General features: G+C 53.6%; 1 protein-coding gene across 2 annotated transcripts in view; it reads left to right on the top strand.

The window, feature by feature from the left end:
* The window catches only part of ASXL2 (ASXL transcriptional regulator 2), a 59,308-nt gene extending 42,461 nt beyond the window's left edge, over nt 1-16,847 (top strand). For both annotated transcript variants that reach the window (XM_083432491.1, XM_083432490.1), the window contains 8 exons: nt 975-1,090; nt 2,375-2,501; nt 4,451-4,591; nt 5,885-6,048; nt 8,677-8,773; nt 9,026-9,131; nt 10,552-11,278; nt 12,807-16,847. In XM_083432491.1, the coding sequence (XP_083288617.1) occupies nt 975-1,090; nt 2,375-2,501; nt 4,451-4,591; nt 5,885-6,048; nt 8,677-8,773; nt 9,026-9,131; nt 10,552-11,278; nt 12,807-15,143 (3,815 nt within the window). In that variant the 3' untranslated portion in view covers nt 15,144-16,847. The remainder of the gene's footprint in view (nt 1-974; nt 1,091-2,374; nt 2,502-4,450; nt 4,592-5,884; nt 6,049-8,676; nt 8,774-9,025; nt 9,132-10,551; nt 11,279-12,806) is intronic.
* Nucleotides 16,848-20,153: the final 3,306 nt, after the last annotated feature.

Below are 20,153 nucleotides of genomic sequence, written 5' to 3'. Positions count from 1 at the left end.
TTCGATGCTGCCCATCTGGTGATGTCCATGTGTAGAGTCGTCTCTTGTGTTGTTGGAAAAGAGTGTTTGTGATGACCAGCTTGTTCTCTTGACAGAACTCAATTAGCCTTTGCCCTGCTTCATTTTGCTCTCCAAGGCCAAACTTGTCAGTTGTTCCTTTTATCTCTTGATTCCCTACTTTAGCATTCCAATCCCCTATAATGAGAAGAGCATCCTTCTTTGGTGTCATTTCTGTAAGGTGTTGTAAGTCTTCATAGAATTGGTCAATTTCAGTTTCTTCAGCACCAGTGGTTGGTGCATAAACTTGGATTACTGTGATGTTAAAAGGTCTGCCTTGGATTCGTATCAAGATCATTCTATAATTTTTGAGATTGCATCCCAGTACAGCTTTCGCCACTCTTTTGTTGTTCAAGAAAATTGGATGGCAATAATTATTGTGATTCTCTGGGGCAGGGTATTCTTGGCCATGTGTCGGGGGGTGGGCGGAGCAGATGGCCTTTTCCTGGCCTTTTGCAGAAGGAGACTTCAGCGTTCGAAACTCCCATTGTTCTAGGCCCGTTTTGCCACAGGGAATTTCATTAATGCAAGCAGTTTCTGAGCTCTGGGTACAGTGCTGTGCCTAAGATTTAAGATTCAAACTGCAGTTGCTGGAAGAAAAGGAGGACCTTTTCTGCCTCCCCACTGGAGAAGGGACCCCCATAAGAATATTAAGGGGGGTGGGCAGGGGAAATATGGCTTTGTGGGATTTTTTTGCAGTCTTCAGATGAGGACTAGACCATGTGAAAAATGAATATAAGATTTTAGCTGCAGTTCATTCATTTTCAGCTTTGTACTCGTGTTATAAAAAAGCACGCCCAGACACTCCGTTGCAGCGCCCATAACCTCGGTTTAAGGTGCCCTTTAGCTCTTTCCTATCTCAGTTTCTGGGCTTCTGGCTTAACTTCCCTGCGCTGTTTTTCTCTTCCTTTCTCTAGCGTCAGCCAGGCTCCTGCAAGTGGCCTCTTCTCAGCCGGGCTGCCCATCTCCTTCCATCCCACCAGGTAAAGTCATCTCATCATCTCAGAAGCTCAGCAAAAAGGCGCTCAAGCAGGTGAGTGGAGAAGCGAGGGGCAGGGTTAAAACGGTCCCTGAAATATTCCTCCTGCTTCTGCGTCTCAGGGGCACGGACCTGCCCTTTGCCTTGAGGCCCAAAAGCCTGGTGTGCCTTCCCTCTGCGTGCTCTGAGTCAGGGAGCCAAAGCCCTTGGGTGTGGGGCGAGGGGATAGAGAAAAGTTTTTCTCTTGTGTCTCAAAATGCTAGAAGCCATGGACACCCATTTGGAAGACTAAGAGCAGATAAGTACTTCTGCAGATCAGACTTAGTTAAACTATGGGACTCGATCCTTGACAGATTAGAGAACTGGGCCAAAACAAACAAGATGAATTTTAACAGGGAGAAATGTAAAGTATTGCACTTGGGCAAAAAGAATGAGAGGCACAAATACAAGATGGGTGACACCTGGCTTGAGAGCAGTACATGTGAAAAGGATCTAGGAGTCTTGGTTGACCACAAACTTGACATGAGCCAACAGTGTGACGCAGCAGCTAAAAAAGCCAATGCAATTCTGGGCTGCATCAATAGGAGTATAGCATCTAGATCAAGGGAAGTAATAGTGCCACTGTATTCTGCTCTGGTCAGACTTCACCTGGAGTACTGTGTCCAGTTCTGGGCACCACAGTTCAAGAAGGACACTGACAAACTGGAACGTGTCCAGAGGAGGGCAACCAAAATGGTCAAAGGCCTGGAAACGATGCCTTATGAGGAACGGCTAAGGGAGCTGGGCATGTTTAGCCTGGAGAAGAGGAGGTTAAGGGGTGATATGATAGCCATGTTCAAATATAGAAAAGGGACTCGATGGCCCTTGTGGTCTCTTCCAACTCTATGATTCTATTCTATGATCCCACGGGGAGGCAGTGATGACCACCAGACTGGGTGATTTTGACAGTGGGTTAGCCAAATTCATGAAGGAGGGGCGTACCAAGGGCTGCCAGCCATGATGGCCATGTTCTGGTTCCATGGCTGGAGGCATTGTTGCTTCTGAATGTCAGTTGCTGGAAACCTGACCCAGCAGGCCTATTCTTGCATTCAAGAACAATGTAAAACAGTTGTTAGAGAATTGGGGGGCAACCCCCCCCCCAGCAAAACAGCAGAAAAACCACAGCTTCTTCGGGCTCCCCCCAGAGGCCTCCCTGGAAAGCCTGGGTGCAGTGCTGGAATGAACTTAGAGATGGGGCCAGCCAGGCTTCATTGGGGAGGGCGTTCCCACATCTGTGTGCCACAGCTAAGAAGGCCCTGCTGCCTCCTCTTTTCTGCCTCCTCCTCCCTCTCCTTGTAGGCTCTGAAGCAGAAGCAGCGGAAGCAGCAGCAATGCCGAGGAGCCAGCGTGCAGCCCGTCTCCTCCAACCACCACCTCCTCCAGCAACACGCAAAGGCTGCCAGCCCCTCCGTCCCTGCAAAGCCTGGTATGAGACCCCCAATGCCTCGCTTGCCCCCTTGCCTCTTAAAGGCATAACAGCCGGCCTAAAGCGGCATCCAGCACTCCGTTGTTGTTTCCTACTGTTGTCAGAGCTGTTGACCAGAAGTGGCCAGTAGGAATGATTGCTGGGTGTGGAGCACACTTCCGCCCGCGGGCAGCCCCAGCTGTCTGCAAGTGTGACCTTGGGGTGCAGAGCACACTCCCCCCCCCAAGACAAAGCCACAGCTGTCTGAACATCATGCCCCCTATCTAACCTTTGCTCTCTTAGTGGTCTGTCTGTGACATGGTGGAAACAGGTGCCAAAATTACTTTGTACCACCCCACGATCTCAGGATTGGAAGATGTGTAAAAGTCACAGTCCAAAATGTATCTGACTGGTTTTGCATATTGTGCCAATAAAAGGAGCTTCCGCAGAGCTAGCTGGCAGCTTGCTCCTGCTCAGCTCGCCTGCATTACCAACTCCTGCCTCATGTCCTTCATGGCCCTCAGCAGAGAAAGGTCATGCCCTGCTCACATGCAAAAGGGTCATTCCCTGCAGATGCCAGCGGGGTGGAGCCCGTGACTTCCTGCCTGCTGCCAGGCACGGGCTCAGCTGCAGGGCTGCCTCCTATCTTCTTTGTCCCCAGGAGCAACTCCTTTTGGGATGTTTCCCACTGGGATAGCCATGCAGGGAAGTTGTTAGCTGGGGGTGGGGGCGGGTTGTGTGTGTAAACTGCTTAGAGGTTTTACTGCAACCAAGCAGTATACAGTGGTACCTCTGGTTGTGAACGGGATCCGTTCCAGAGCCCCGTTAGCAACATGAGCAGAAACGCAACCCGCATCTGCGTGGGTCGCAATTCGCCGCTTCTGCACATGCGCGTGATGTCATTTTGAGCGTATGCGCAAGCGGCGAAACCTGGAAGTAACCCTTTCCGGTACTTCCGGGTGGCCGCAGGACACAACCTGAAAAGACGTAACCTGAACCCAACATAACAAGAGGTATGACTGTATAGATTTTGTTAAATAAATAAGTTTGGCTGTGTAGCCCATGGCTAGCTCTCCAGCTCCACCTTCCCCGATGTGAGCAACCTGGGGTTGCGTTCAGTCTGCTGTATCTGCCGCTGGTCCTGCTTCTTTGCTGTATCACTCAGGATTAGGCCCCATTAGGAGAGTTCAGGTGGATGCCCTGTAGAGACAGGAGGCTCCCATGAATTATGAAGGTGTGGTGCTGATTAAGGTATTTTAATCGTTAAGGCCAGTTTGCGATGTTTTTCGTAGTTGATTTTGGACCAGTTTGCGTAACCTGGATTGGAGATGGTTGACAGCTTTAAAACTGAAACGAGTATCACTGGATACTGATCTTAATTCTTTTTAAAAAAAACAAAAGAATTTTTATCAAATATTTTATTGGTTTACAAAAGTAGGTGCATTGTTCCTTTTTTTTAGGTTGCAAAGTCTTTTCTATAGATCAGTTGACATGAGACATGAATGTTGTGTTCAGTGTCAGGTTGGGGAAGGAGAGAGGAGGGGTGCTGTGGTGAAACTTACATTCTTTTATATAGTGTCCATGTGTCCAGGTTTTGTGTCAGCATCAACTGGGCCACCTCTCTTCCTATTCACTATTGCATTTGCTTGGTAGTGACAGGGATGGGGGGGGGCACGGTTGGTTGTCTGTAGCAGCTGCATCTGTGAGGGGGGATTGTTGGGTCAAGTAGGCTGTCGGTGGTTTCTTGTTGTTGTCTTGTTGGGCTGTGTATGTGACCAAGGAAACCCACACCAGGTTGGAGGCGTCCTCTTTGTCCCTGGGTCAGTTTCAGTCTGTTGGTCAACTTTTCTAGTAAGCCTGATTCCCATACGATTTGGTCCCAGTGGTCCAAGTTCACTCCTGACAGGTCTCTCCAAGGTCCGGCTGTGAATGGATCTTAATTCTGATGCGTTTTCTCTTTCCCCCTGCAGCTTGGGAAGGAAAGCAATCTGATGGACACTCAAGCAGCTCCCAGAACTCTACATCCAGCTCGTCTCCCTCCGTTAAAACAGAGCCTTCCCTGCCAGTTCTGGGGAAGAAGCCCTTCCAGAGATCAGAGAGGCTTCATGCAAGTAAGACGACACAAGACGATAATCTTTATTGTCATTGTCCCATACAGAACAATGAAATTGGGGGGGGGGGGATATCTACATTGGACATTCAAAGCCAACAAGCCTGTTATCCCAGCTATTCCCCTAAAAACCCCATTTTAAAAATACAAAATACTCCCATAGAGACTACCTTACACTGCGTTTAAAACCAAAATCGCATTTGGATAGAAACTGTTTCTCAGGCGGCTAGTCCTGGTCTTTATAACCCTGGACCTTCTTCCAGCCACTGTTGCTGCTTCCTTTTTTTAATGAAAAGGCCTTTCCTTGTCAGAGGCCAGTGATGAGGTTTTGGGGAGGGGGATTCAGGGGGCTCCCAGCTTTGAGAACAAAGGCTTGATGAGCGGGAAGTTGGGGGGAGCAGGTTGACCAGTGTGTCACCCCACAAAATATCTTCTGCCTGTCCCCCTCTGGACCACACCCCACATTCTCAGAGGAGCAGATACCACAGTCATTCCATTTTTGTGCTGGGCAGGCTCATGCGGGTATTTCACGTTGTCGTGGTCCGGTTTACGGGCAATCGAAGTCCCGGCAGGGGACATCAGGACCGGGGGCAAGATGGCAGTGGGAACAGGAACTGGGGTCCAGGAGTCAGGAAGCCAGGAGTCCGAGGCTCAGAGAGCCGGGAGTCAAGAAGCCGAGGGTCCGAGGGTCAGGAAGCAAGAATAAACAAAGTCAAGGGTCTGAGGATCAAGAAGCAACAAGTCAAAGAGCCAAACGCAGCAAGGCAGGGAACGTGTTGCTGTGGCAAAGAGCTGAAGGGAAAAGCTGACCTTATATCCCTTCCCAGCTCTTGCCACCAGGTGCAGTGAGTTACCAGGCAGCCTCACCTGTGTGGCCACACCTTGCCTCTTCAGAACAAACTTAGGAAGGCCCCAGTCCTGCAGAGTCCTACTGTCACAGGGCCCGGCTCCTGCACACACTCCTGACACACGTGCTCTGAAGGCGCAGAGTCTGCACCACTGAAGGTGCAGAACAGACCCAGGTTAGCTCCTGAGTGTTGGACAAGGAAGAGGAGCAAACCCTCCTACCTCCTGGTGGTGGCAGCCTGGCATTGCCAGGAAGAGGTCCTGACAGAGGACACTGAGTCTTGAGGGGTCTTCCGAGCCCAGGCTTCGGGCTGCTGCTGCTCTGCCCCCCGTCAGGCCCTGCTGTGGGGCTGGCTTCCCCCTTCTGGGCTGAGGAGCTGCGTTCTGGCCTGCTGCTGCTCCCCCCCTCCTCGCAGATGACCAGGGCCCTCTGTGCCTCTTTGCCCAGGGCAGCTGAAGAGGACGAAATGTGCCGAAATCGATGTGGAGACGCCCGACTCCATCCTGGTGAACACCAACCTGAGGGCGCTGATCAACAAGCACACCTTCTCCGCGCTGCCGGCCGACTGTCAGCAGAGGCTGCTTCTGCTGCTCCCCGAGGTGGACAGGCAGGTAGGCCTTGTGGACTCATTGAGTTGGGAGGGCTCCCCAGTGGCCATCTAGTCCAGCCCCCTGCAATTCAGGAATCGCACCTAAAGCATCCCCAACGGATGGCATCCCTGTGGAGCTTTGGCGGTGGGGCAGCAGGGCGTGGGGCAGTGTGCGTGGTCTGCATGGTTCAGGTGGTTGAGTTACCCTGGACAGACTGGTGGTCCCGAACCTGGTTCTGTTTGCTGGGAACATCAGCTGAGCAAACAGCCGATTGGTTTGCAGAAGCTGCAGCTTGTGTTCCGGGGCATCAGCGGGAGTTGAGCCGCTCTGCGGCTTCTCATTCAGAGCTGCGTGCGGAAAAACAGGAACCCCAAAAGGACCCAGACCCCACCCTTGCAACTCCTGCTGCTGCAGCACTGATATTTTTGGAAAGGAGAATTAAAGACGCCACTTTTGCCACATGCTAACCTGCCTGCCTGGTGCTGTGTGCCCCCCCCCCAGTGTTTTTCATTCATCTGTCATCTATCTATCTATCATCTATCTATCTATCTATCTATCTATCGTATTTTTCCATGTATAAGACTAGATTTTTCCCTTTAAAAATAATGTCAAAAATTAGGGAGCGTCATACACGTATACCTCTCCCCCCATTTTCTTAAATCTGAGTCCCCCAAAATAGGGGGTGTCTTATACATGGCGGCGTCTTATAGACAGAAAAATACGGTGTGTGTGTTTTATTAAATTTTCTGTTTTACAGTTTAGAACGCTCATTTAAACATCCTTAAAATACCAATGACATCCCTTCTTCTCTTTCCATGGTTCATTTTGCATATCATAAATCCCTGCATTTTTTACAAAAGTTCAGTATTCCATTATTACATCCATCTCCAACCCCATCGTTCTACCTGGACACTGAGGTCCAGCTCCAAGGGCCTTCTGGCGGTTCCCTCATTGCAAGAAGTGAGGTTACAGGGAACCAGGCAGAGGGCCTTCTCGGTGGTGGCACCCTCCCTGTGGAACGCCCTCCCTTCAGATGTCAAGGAAATAAGCAGCTATCTTATTTTTAAAAGACATCTGAAGGCAGCCCTCTTTAGGGAAGCTTTTAGTGTTTGATTTATTGCAGTATTTTAATATTCTTTTGGAAGCCGCCCAGAGTGGCTGGGGAAACCCAGCCAGATGGGCGGCGTATAAATAATAAATTATTATTATTATTATTATTATTATTATTATTATTATTATTATTATTATCATTATCATCATCATCATCATCATCAAAACTTACGCTGTTGAATTTATCTTAGTGCTGCCAACGTTTTCAGGTGTACACAGTTTCCCCCCATATATTCAGTAAACATTTCCCAGTCTTCTCTAAATACATGTTCTTCTTATTCTATATGTTAAGTCTGCAAGCTCCGCATATTCTGTCAGCTTAAGTTGCCATTCTTCTTTAGCTGTGACCTTGCTCATTTTCCATTTTTGGGCTCACACAACACGGGCTGCAGTGGTAGCATACATAAATAACCTTTTTTTTTTAATTATCCCCCCCCCCAAAAGGACTCTGTTGTGGTTTTTTGAAAAGTACTTTTAAACATTTTTTTCAATTCATTATGGATTATTTCCCAGTACAGTGGACCCTCAGGTTACGTACCTCTCTGGATATATAATCTTCGGGTTGCGAAAGCTGCAAACCTGGAAGTATTTTTCCAGGTTTCGCCACATGTGCAGAAGTGATCTGTGCATTGCGCGCATGCGTAGAAGCGCTCTATCGCACCATGCGCAGAATTGGTACCTTTGGTTAAGGATTTTTCAGAGTGTGCACGGACCCCCAGAATGAATTAAATTGGTATCCAGAGGGTCCACTGTACTCTTTTACCCTTTTATGGCCCAGTATACCTGAAGGAGTGTCTCCACCCCCGTCGTTCTGCCCAGACGCTGAGGTCCAGCGCCGAGGGCCTGCTGGCGGTTCCCTCCCTGCGAGAAGCCAAGTTACAGGGAACCAGGCGGAGGGCCTTCTTGGTGGTGGTGCCCGCCCTGTGGAACGCCCTCCCACCAGATGTCAAAGAGATAAACAATTACCTGACATTTAGAAGACATCTGAAGGCAGCCCTGTTCAGGGAAGTTTTTAATGTGTGACATTTTAATGTATTTTTAATCCTTGTGGGAAGCCGCCCAGAGTGGCTGGGGAAACCCAGCCAGATGGACAGGGGGTACAAATAATAAATTATTATTATTATTATTACAGGTCCACTTCCCCTGATGTTTTTCAAGGACCTGTCACCCAGGGCAGAACGTGGGCTTGATTCCTTAGTTCTAACCTTCCAATTCTGCCTGAAAAACACTGTGCTCCCTTCTTCCCTTCAGGAAAAGCACCTTTGCATTTATGTGGCCTTCCTAAAGTCTCTTCCGAAATGAGCAGGTCCCAAGCAGGTGGCCGTGGGAGGGGGCTGCAGGGGGGTTTGGGGACAGACAGGGAAGAAGCGTGCCTGGAGCTCCCCGGACCCAGAGTCCCTGCTCTCTAATCCTGAGGCCGGTTTCTCCCTCCCTGCCTAGACGCTGCTTTGCCAACCTCCCTTCTCTGCTGGGAGGCCTGGCAGAGGCGGTGTCGGGTCCTTGGCACCCCATTATTATTCTTCCTTCTCTCTTTCTCAGGTGGGACTGGATGGCTTTCTGAAGCTCAGCAGCTCTGCCCTCAACAACGAGTTCTTCACCTCCGCTGCCCAAGGATGGAAGGAGCGGCTATCGGAAGGTGAGGCCGCTGAGCCCTAAGTGAATCAGAACAGTAGCAGTGGCAGCCCCTCACCCCCAAAGGGAAGCATTTTTGGGGTGCAGGGAGGGACGTTGTCCCGGCTGCTTTGGAGAAGGCTGCTTCGAACCCCTGAGCTCCTGCGCTTGGCTCAGCAGCCGCTGCGTTGGGTTGGGCAGGGGGGCAGGTGCTGGGGGGACGGGGCTGTCTCTCCCCTGCTGAACCCTTCCTCCCCTTGCCTTGCGCCTGTGGCAGGAGAATTCACTCCGGAGATCCAGCTGAGGCTTCGTCAGGAGCTGGAGAAAGAGAAGAAGGTGGAGTTGTGGAAGGAGCGCTTCTTTGAGAGCTACTACGGCCAGAGGTGAGGAGGGCATTGCCTTGCGCCGCACTGCGCTCTCTCTTCCCTCATGCTTAGCTCTTCGGGGGTTCTGGGCTTCCAAGCACACCATCACGTAAAAGGATTGTGTGTGTGTGTGTGTGTGTGTGTGGAGAGAGAGAGAGAGAGAGGGCATGCTGTGCCCATCACTCAGAAGCAAAGCATCTCCCTCTCCCTCCATCCCAGTGCCTGAAAGGGCAGCAGAAAGAGAATGAAATGAGTGAAAGAAGCAATGAGCTTCTCTCTTTTTTCCTTCTGAAAACTGTGACCATTTATTTATTTATTTATTGAACAACTTTTTAAAATTCACTTTCACTTTTATCATTTGTCATCATACATAAATCATAATCATTTTACAAATAGGATTCTCAGAATCCTCGAACTCCTCCCCCCCCAATCGTTCCCCCAGATATTCTTTTCAAACAGCATCATATCATATTCTCCATATTTTCCCAAATCTACATTTTTATCATAGTTCTCGCTTCATTGCAAGTGCTTTTAAAATACTGCCAATGTTTTCAATTGTTTACAGTGCTCTTTCAAGTAACTTTAAAAAAATTCCCCATTCTTTATTAAATTTATTGTCCTCTTGATCTCTGATTTTCCCCCGGTCGTTTTTGGCAGTTTGGCATAGTCCATCATCTTTATCAGCCTAGAAGCAAGGAGTTTCGATGTTTCTGGTCATGTGTGGGGCACGGCAGGCCTCTCCTGTCACGGGCAGCTGGCTCCTACCAGGCTTGGGCAATGTATCGCCCTTCCAAATGCCAGTGGTGTGAGATTCTACCCTGCCATCACCCTGTCAGAGTAGTAGTAGTAGTAGTAGTAGTAGTAGTAGTAGTAATAAATTTATTATTTATACCCCGCCCATCTGGCTGGGTTTCCCCAGCCACTCTGGGCGGCTTCCAACAGAACACTAAAATACAATAACCTATTAAACCTTAAAAGCTTCCCTGAACAGGGCTGCCTTCAGATGTCTTCTAAAGGTTTGGTAGTTGTTCTTCTCTTTGAGGGCGTTCCACAGGGCAGGTGTCACCACCAAGAAGGCCCTCTGCCTGGTTCCCTGTAACTTTGCATCTCGCAATGAGGGAACCGCCAGAAGGCCCTCGGAGCTGGACGCTGGCATCCGGGGTGGAGCTGCTCCTTCAGGTATACTGGACCAAGGCCGTTTAGGGCTTTTAAGGTCAGCACGAACACTTTGAATTGTAACTGGGATTCAGGTGGTTCTCTCCCCCTCCTCCCACCCAGCTAGCCATCTTACATTTCCCTCCCAAAACTGGGCCCCTCTGGGACTGTGTGGTTTTGAGTACAAGGGGGAGCTGACCTCTGCTCCGTGGTGCTGTGGGGAGAGAGCCCCCCAGGGCGTCTCACTGGTGCCTCTCCTTTCTCTCCCTGCCTCTCCTTCCAGCTCTGGGCTGAGTCTCGAAGAGTCGGCGCAGCTGACCTCCACTGCCCCACCTGCTGCTCAGGAGGACCAGTCGCAGGCCGAGAACCCAGCCACGCAGCCTCCACAATTCATGCCGGTCTCCTTGGCCACGCCTTGCAAAGAAGAGGCTGCTCCTGTGGCAACTCCAAAGGCGCAGGATGCCCTGGTGGTGCCACCGCTGCCAGGAGCCGCCAGCAAAGAGGCGGCGGAGGAGGAGAAGCCGCCACGGGCTTCCACGCCGCCGGAGGAGCTTGTGAAGTCGTCCTCCAGCAACACGCCCATTAGCCAGGCTCCCCACAGGCCTTCCAGGGGGGCGGAGGAAGAGGCTGTGGCTGGGCGAGAAGAGGAGGCAGGAGAAGCCAAGAGGCCCCACCTGCCCTGCCCAGAGTCCCTTCCGGGGAAGGGAAGCGCAAGCAAACCAAAGATGCCAACCAGCACCGCCACTGCTGCCGCTTCCGCCACCTCCAGCGCCAGCCCGGAAGGAGAGTCTCGGGCGACGCCTGCCAAGGATGCCCTTCCTGCCAGCGCGGAACAGATGGAGACCGGAGGGCAGGCTCTCAAGAGGAAGCCCGGGCCCCCTGAGGAGGCGGCCTTGTCCACACCAGAGAAGCGGGCCCACGTTGAGGAGAAGTGCCCCCCCAGGCCGCCCTTTCAGAGCCCGCCGCAGCCCTTTCCCATCGCTCCTGTTCCCAAGGTCCCCCCACTCCGGGTAAGAGAGCTCTCTGCCTTGTGTTGGTTATGGGCTCTGGAGGGGGGGGCGGGGGCCCTGCGTCTGCCTGGGCTGCTCCCAGGAGGAGGAAAAGGTGGGGTGCCAACGCAGGAAGCCAACAAGCACCCCTCACAGCAGGGGGATGGGGTGGGGCGGGCGCAGGCTGGGCATATCTCGACTCTTGGGAATTTGGCTGGCAGCTGCAGGGTCTGCTTGCAGGTCACCCCAAGCTTAACCTTGGCAAATCCATTTAAGGAAGACTCTCATGAGGCCACGGAGAGTTTGGAACCAGCCTGGTTGCCAGCACCGGCTTCAGAGGGCCAGAGGGGGCGGGACCTGCTACCCATCATGACAGGCACCATAAAGTGTCACCCAGCGGAAGGGAAACCTTGTTGGTTTTAGGGCCAGGTCCTTATAAGGATCTGCCTCATTGGCCCAGGTGGGCAGGTGGGTGGGGCGTCCACTTGCCATTCACCTGACATCATAAATGATGCCAGGGTTTTTTGTTTTGTCCTTTGACGTCCCAAAGTTGGGACTTCAAAGCACATAGAAACAATAGAGTTGGAAGAAACCCTGAGGACCATCTAGTCCTAGATAGCGAGCTGCTGCTATGAACAAGCATGACCCCCCTTCTTTCAGCAGCTGCTTTGCTGCACACCCCCTCTGAGTAGCGCCTGGCTGTCTGCTGCATGCATTGAAAACACATTGCCAGATGGCTTAGGTGGTTGCTCATGGACTCCGATGTGTCTTTTACAGGTTTTATTTAGGTGCAAAACTATTTACAGTGCAGAACCCCAAAGTTCATGTCTGCCTCAATCGTTAGCAGAATCCGGGAGTGCCTGTTTCCTGGACCTCCCCCAGCATAAAAGTCTCGTTACGCCCAGCCTTTTCCTTCCCTCTTTGCGCTTTAGACTTCTGAGCAGGGTGGGCGACGGAAGGGGCGTGCTTCCCTCCTGGCCAGCTTTGCCAGGAGTGGTGCTGAGGCTCCCAGCAGCATCCTCTGGTCCTTTCCCCTCTTCCCCACTGGAGATGGGCTTTTCCTCATCACCGGAAGAAGAACTCCTTTGCAAGATTTTCGGAGGCTCCCTGTAACACAACTCCCCCTCTGTTTCCCGCTCCTGTTCTGATGGCAGTTCCCTGACACACAGCAAAGCTGAGCAGGTTTGGGTGTGCGAGAGCTTCCTTCAGGGCGATCTCTTGCGCACCCAGACCAAGCAGGGTTGCCCTCCCTTATCAGCTGGTGGTTGGATGCTGTGACCAAGCCCTGCCCTTTCCTGTGGACATCAGGTGGGTGGGGGGTGAGTTGGCAAAAAAAGTGGCCAAATGCGGAAGTTGAGCAGGCCAGGATTGGCCCATGAGCTGGAGGTTGAAGTCTCACGTGGGATCTTGCCTGCGGGAGCTCGTTGACTGCGCTGCTCTCGCTTCTCGGGAAACAAATCCTTTCTTGGCACGGGGACTGGCCGGCTCAGAGGTGCCGCTTTGCCAGGGATCCTCCCGCCAGCTCACCTGCCTTTCTTCTCTCTTCCAGATCCCCGTCTCCAGGATCCAGGGTTCTCCCTCGCCATTTCCTGCTGCCAGCCAGGTCTCTCCCAGGCCCGGCTTCCCAGTCACCATTACCAGTCCCAGGAGGACGGGGGCCAGGACTCTGGCGGATATCAAAGCCCGCGCCAGGATGGCCAGGGCCCAGCGGGCAGCAGCCGCCGCGGCCGCTGCCGCCTCCGGCGCTGCTCCTCCTGCGTCCTTTGTGGGAGCCATCCCGGGCCCCGGCCCAGGCGGGGGGAGAGGAGAGGAGCGGAGCAGCGTCGCACCAGGGAGGCCTCATGGAGCTGCGCTGGACCTGGCGGGCCCTGGAGGCGGGGGAGGTCCACGAAGGGCCCCTGGCCCGGGAGCCCCCTCCGCCTGCCCCCCAGCGGCACCCCCCGCGGCGCCCCAGCCAGCACCCTCTGTCGGTCCTGCAAGAGCACAGCTACAGCCGACTCCCCCAGGGCGGCCCCCAGGAGCGGGCCCCGGGGCGGAGACCCCGCCAGCCCCCCAGGCAGAGATAGGCAGCGCCAGCCACTCGCACCTGGCCACCTCTGCCGGCCGGGGGGTGCCTTCGGGCTCCATCGCCAGGCCGTCTGCAGGGATGGGTGGCCCTGGGGACCCCTCTCCCACAATCATCCTGATTTCCGGGGCGACCTGTGGTTCCGAAGGCCCCAGACCAGCCAGTAGAAGTGGGGCTGAAGCGGCTCCGGCTGCCAGTGCCACGGCTCCAGGGGGAAAATCCCTCTCTTCAGCTCAGGCACCCCCTGGGCTCTTCCGGGCGCCTCCGTCTCCTGCCGCTCAGGCCGGCCCACTGCCACCGCCGGCTGCGACATCCCCTGCCGTCGCCCACAGCCTTAAAGCCCCCCCTGGCCCATCAAGCGGCAGCGCCGTTGCCACCCCGTTCCTCAAGGCCAGCTCCAGCATCCCAGCCAACAACCCCCTGGTGGCCCAGCTGCTGCAGGGGAAATCTGTGCCCATGGAGCAGATCCTGCCCAAGCCCCTGACCCGGGCCGGGGAGATGAAGACCCTCCCTCTCCCCGCAAAGGAAGGCAGAGAGCCGCCAGCAGCTCCTCCGCAGAGGGAAGCCGGCGAGAGGCAGCCGCCTACCCCAGCCGCCTCGCAGCTGAGCGGGAAGCCAGACTCCAGCCAGGGCAGGCAGCTGCTGCCGCCGCCACCCCACAGCCCTGCCCCCTGCTCCCCCTTCCCAGCACGGGACTTGTGGGGCGTCAGTGCCGCCCCCTTCTTCAGCCAGGAAGCCCAGGAGCACCACCTCCAGGCCCTGATGCAGGCAGCATCCAGGCAGGGCCCCCCGCCCCCTGCTGCCGCCGCCCCTTCCTCGCCCCCTCCCCAGCTCCCCCCCCTCCCCGCAGACTTCCCTGTGGAGAGCAGCAGCTCCCCCAGCCAGAGCTTCGTCCTGGGATTCGCCGGCAGGAGGACGTCCAAGCCTGCCATGTCGGGGCATTATCTCCTGAACATCTCCACCTACGGGCGCTGCCCCGAGAACCTCCGGAGGAGCCTGGCCGTGCCCCCGGAGAGCCGCCTGTGCCCCGAGGGGCCCAAGATGGAGTTCAAGGAACGAGAGTCGGCGGCCGCAAGTGGCGGGGAGGACGGGCCAGAGACGGACGACACGGAGGACGAAGAGGCGTTTGTTGCGGCGAAGGAGGAGCCCCTGCCTCACAAGGGGGCAGGAGGAGAGGACGAGCCGGCGAACCCCCCCAGAAGGAGCACCAAGAAGGAGGAGCTGGCAGAAGGCAGCCCGGCAGAGGCAGCCACCCGCACGCTCTCCGCAGGCCCAGATTTTGCCCGGAGTGCCCTGGCGAGGGACTTCCTGCGGGCAGCCCAGGAGCAGGTGGCTCAGGCAGTGAGGGGGGAGAGGAAGCCGTGCAGCTTGGATCTGCCTCCCTCGGCCGCGCAGGCGGAGCCCCTCCCTCCCCGGCCCCCGCTGCTGCTCTCCCCCTCGCAGCAGCCCCCCCGCCTCTTTGGGGGTCCGGTCGGGGCGCCGCTCCTCGGCTCGGGCTACAGCGGCACCATCAACGTCTCTGCGTCTCCCGACCTGCGCCAGGAGGCGCTCTTGTCGGGGCTCTCGGACCCCGGGCGCATGGGGGACGTGGTCTCCTTCTCGGTGACGGTGACGACCATCCCCGCCGGGCAGCAGGGGCCCGCGGGCCGAGGCCACCCTCTCCCGGGCCAGGCCTTCTCGGAGGACGGCCGCTTGGACCTGCCCCCCAAGTGCTACTGCCGCTTGAAAGCCATGATCGTCTGCAAGGGCTGCGGGGCCTTCTGCCACGACGACTGCATCGGCCCCTCCAAACTCTGCGTCTCCTGCCTGGTGGTGCGGTAGCAGCTCCGGGCGGGCTGCTGGGGGGCGGCGTCCTCTTTGGGGAGCAGGAAGGGGGCACTGCCGAACCGGGAGCCCTTTCCCCTGCCCCCTCCAGCCATCCGCTCTGTTTCCTCCAGAGCGTCGGAAGCACCTTGGACGGACGGCAGAAGCTCTTGGGACAAGTGTTTGCACTTCAGGAATCCTGTAAATACGTTGCGTTGTCTGGTTTTTTCTTTTTGTCTTAAAAAAAGAAACGTTTCAAATTGCTTAAGATCAATCTGATTGATCTGAACTCCCGTCAAGCATCTTTCGCCACGCCAGCAAAAGGTGGCTCTGGCCCGGCCCCTCACGTGGCTAAGCTGGGCTCTCCAGCGTGGCAGCCAGCCAGCCCCCTGGCATGCCATTCTTCTCATTGGTGGTAGAGGCTGGCACCCAGTTCTGGCTGGCTGGCTGCCCCCTTTCCTTATGGCGCTGTGTGCGCACTCATGCGCAGTGCCCTAACGAACCCGGCAGTTGTGGGTCTTGTGCAGGCAGGTGGGCACCCGGTTTCTCTGCAGGGTTTGGTAGTTCTGGATGCTACATTGTGGGGAAAGTCCACTTGGGGCCCCATCCAGCTCAGCACTCTCTTCTCACAGTCCCCAACCAGAGGCCCATGAGATGGGACGCTGCCTGCCATGCGTTGGCTCCTCACCCCCCCCCCGCCCCAATAGGCCCCACACATGCAGAGTTTTGTATCTGAAGCAGAGTTCAGGGTTCTTCAGAAGGAAAGCTTCCCCTCTTCTTTTCTCAAAGGCCAAGGATACTGAATCAAGCCCCCCGGTCCAGCCGCCCAGGTGTTTCCCCGTCATATTATGCCTCGGCAGCGTTCTCACTCGGGGCCCAGTCAGTTGCCACATCCTGGTTTCAGGTGTTTGGCATTGAAGTGAGCACAGATCTGAGTTGTGGGGCTAGCGGGGGCTCCAGCTGGCAGCAAAGGTGGGTTGCAGGAGTCCGGGAAACCTGGCCCCACCTCTGCCTTTCCTCAGAATTACTTCCTGCCAGGAGACCTGGGGAGCAGAGCCCAGCCTGGGCCGCCTCCTCGTCCTGCAGGGCTTGCAAGCTCACGGGGCCCCTGGGGCCACGGCAAGGAGCGCCCTCTCTTACCCTTCCTTTTCGTTTTCTGCCCCGATGCAATATATTTGATATGACTGAAAATCGAATTAAGAGATTATAATTAATATATTTTAAGTAATATATATTTTAGTACATCCGTATTATGAAAGGAGAACGGCAAAGGACTTGTGAAGCAGACACACAAGGTGTTCGTGTGTGCGCGCGCGGTTTTGAACGTGTCTCTCCCTCCCGCAGAGGAACTGAAAGCGCCTGTGCTGATTGCAATAAAGATGGGGGTCTGAGAGAACTGCAGCGTGGCTCATGAGAAGGCCTTTCACTTCCCCTCGGCCAAGAGACACGTTGAGATACCTGAGGGAGTGCAAAACTTTCATCTGCTGTTGCCTTTTAAAAAGAGACTTAAATTGGAACTGAGAATATGTATAGAGACGTCAGGTTGACACCATTTAAAAAGTCATATTTTTTCACAAATAATATAGAAAGAAAAGAATATTTTACTTAAGAGTTTTAAGTATTTGAAATAAATATAGGTATGTAAATATTCTGTATGTACTTCATATATTCTTTTATTTTACATTTTATTGTAAACAAATGGATATTAAAATTTGGAACTGGTTTGATGGTTGCCTCCGACTTCTGGGAAGCGAATTGTGAATCCTGAAGAAGAAGAAGCTTTGCTTTGTGTTCTCTTTCCCCATTTCCCCTTTCGTTCCCAGGACAGTAGGTGGTGGGTGTTTAGAGCATCCTTGAAGTTCACAACGACCCTTTGGGGGAGGATAATCGGAGGAAGGGACGCGGGTGGCGCTGTGGGTTAAAGCCTCAGCGCCTAGGGCTTGCCGATCGAAAGGTCGGCGGTTCGAATCCCCGCAGCGGGGTGCGCTCCCGCTGTTCGGTCCCAGCGCCTGCCAACCTAGCAGTTCGAAGGCACTCTCGGGTGCAAGTAGATAAATAGGGACCGCTTACTAGCGGTAAGGTAAACGGCGTTTCCGTGTGCGGCTCTGGCTCGCCAGAGCAGCGATGTCACGCTGGCCACATGACCTGGAAGTGTCTTCGGACAGCGCTGGCCCCCGGCCTCTTTGAGTGAGATGGGTGCACAACCCTAGAGTCTGTCAAGACTGGCCCGTATGGGCAGGGGTACCTTTACCTTTACTAATCGGAGGAAGAGTGGCCTCCCCAAAGCCCCACCAGATTTGGGAATTCCTGTGTCAAGGCCAACATCTCAGCAGCAGCAGTTTGCACCACACAGAGTGTGTTTCTGTTGCAATGCGCCCAAGGGAACAGGGGCAATTGGCAGGCCCTCAGCTGGCTCCAGCCCACCGGCCCGTTGCCGGTCGAACTCCAGTCCTCAGTTCTGCATCAAGACTGCAACTTAGAGCTTCAGAAACTGAGCACGCAAGCCAGCAGAGATAACAAACTCTTTGCGACGGAAGGGTGGGCAGAGGCATATGTAAAGCATATTTACAAGCAGTTTATTCAGCGTAGATCAGGACAAAGAAAACATGTCTGCTCTCCTTCATGTCCAAGAGCTAGAAGCAGCATAAGGCAAAAGCTGTACACAAACGAAAGTTCCCAGCAAGCTGTTCTGGAATGTAAACAGACACACAAACAGCTCCACACATCTGTTTAGGTGGAACGGAACATCAATATCCTAGCAGTTTCTAGATGCTCTCTACATGGAGGAGGGAGGGAGGGACTGGCGGTGAACAGTGTGGCAGAATCTAGTGATCTAGTTCTCGGTAAGGCATTGGAGAGAGGTTTGAATGGGACAGCAGGTTTTGAAAAAGCAGACGGGTTTGCTGGCGTAGGCAGAGGAGTTTCCCAAACTTTGGTCTCCAGCCGTGGTTGGACTACAACTCCCATTATCCTTGACCTTGGTCCTGCTAGCTAGGGATGATGGGTGTTGTAGTCCAACAACAGCTGGAGACCCCAAGTTTGGGAAGCATTGCTCTAGAGGCAAAGAAGTAGAGAACCTGTTGCGGGAGGGGGGTGTCATAATGGAGCCAATGTGGAGATTTAACTTGAGAGCGGGGATGGAGAGTGGTTTGGGAGCTGCTTCTGCCAGGTTTCCTGAGCTAAAATACAGTGATTTCCCAATCACCTTGAAGCTCCACCCAGCTCTCCTAATTCCAAGGCCTCTTGGTCTGCCTTTCACAGGGACTGCTTTCAGGAAAGACAGTCTCCAGTGTCCTTGGGGTCTTCGCTCTCTCTCCAGCCCTCGCAGTCAAGGATGGCTCCCAGGTGGGAGAACATTTTTGCCTGCCCTTCAAAAGTGTCGAGCAAAAACTGCTGGTATCTCACAGAGGCAGTGGCTCTATGGGGGGTTGCAAGAACATGCATGGGACATTGACCCCCACCCATCTTGATCTTTCCTGTGACCCAAATCAAAGTTCTTGTTGTAAAGGTGGTCTTGGAACACATTTGGATACGTTCTGAGAGCCCAGTCTCATCAATGCCGCTGCCCGGAAGATGTCCTGAAACAGTCATTTCTTCCCAGGCCCGACAGTGCTCCGAAAAAACCTCTTCACCACACAAGCAATTTAGGGCAGCTTCAAATTACAACGGCTGCCTTGTGTCACAAATGGCCATGAGTAGGCCATCCATCTGCCTCCGAGGTGCAAATTGTGTGTATGTTCACATGGAAACCTATTGAGGGCCGGATTGTGCTCAGCGAGACAAATGGATATGGCCTGTGGGACACAATCCACCAAGGATTGCCCTTGTGCAAACCCCACTGAATGGGGCGGTGGCTGCGCAAAGGCCTTGGTGGGGCTCTGTTTCTTTCAAATCTCCCTGTTCCTTTTAATTTGTATGGGGAAGGAGCCACTTGGGCTCAGACCCCAGAATGTATCGGTTGGAAATGTGCCAAGCACATCTGGGGGTAAAGACACATCTTGCAATCAACGCTGCGTGTTTCTCCATCCCACTTAGGTGGAACCAAGTCTTACATGGCGATGCCGCAGTAAAATTTAAAATTGCACAGAGCAGAAGTATTAAAATGCACGCATTGCGTGTTGTGGGGTGGGTGGCCTTTTTGAACAACCCCTGGGCTGAATGTTCCCCTTTGTTGCATTTTCAAATTGCATTGTTGGGGCAGAGGCGTTGCTGGAATTCCTGAAGGAGCCCTTGGCGAAGATATTTCTGGGCTTCTGTGTTGGAAGGTGCCTGGCTGGAAAGGAAATCCCTGCAGCAGCTCTGGAGTAATAAAGAGCAGGGCAGGGATCTGGTGAGGATCAATACTATTGGCCAAACGACAAATAAAAAAGGCTGAAAACTTAATCATTACAGTGCAATCACATGGCAGCAATTCACGCTTTGAGAGAGAACACTACAAGTGTGCAAGCTCCAGTATTAAAAGTGTAAAACCCAGACATGTCCTCTTTCGGGTGGACAACATGCCCATCTGGACAGATTTTTACATTTTAAAGGAAATATCTGGGGTTTTGGCTTGGGAGCAGAAGCTGCTCTGCAAGCTGTGGCTGCTGCCAGCCTGAGTGGGGTGCAGTGGCCCTGTGTGCCTCTTCCCCCAGCTCGGTCTGCCCTCTTATTTGCTCATCAAGATACGGCAACCCTAGTAAAACCAGCGGGTCACACACTCCGCCGCCAAAAAAGAAAAAGCCGCTTGCAAATTATTTATTTCAACCATTTATGTGCCACTTGACACTTTCCTAAGTGGTTGCAGAACATAAAATCAGTTAAAAGTAACCATGAAATTAGGAAAAACTAGGAAAAGTTCTGGGTTAGGGGGCTCAGCCTTGTTTCTTTCCTTTTCAGCTGTTCCCTCAGGTCACCATTACCCTCCCCTCTCTTAACTTCAGTAGTTCCATCCTTCCTTATCATGCTGCTGACATTCAGCTTTGTGTTTCCTCTCTCCCTTCTTCAGCTATTAATAAATTACCGTTTCATCTTTGGACAAAATCTCTG

Source organism: Podarcis tiliguerta (assembly GCF_965153285.1).
Source record: "Podarcis tiliguerta genome assembly, chromosome: 3".
NCBI lineage: Eukaryota > Metazoa > Chordata > Lepidosauria > Squamata > Lacertidae > Podarcis > Podarcis tiliguerta.
This window is presented reverse-complemented; position numbering and strand designations above follow the sequence as displayed.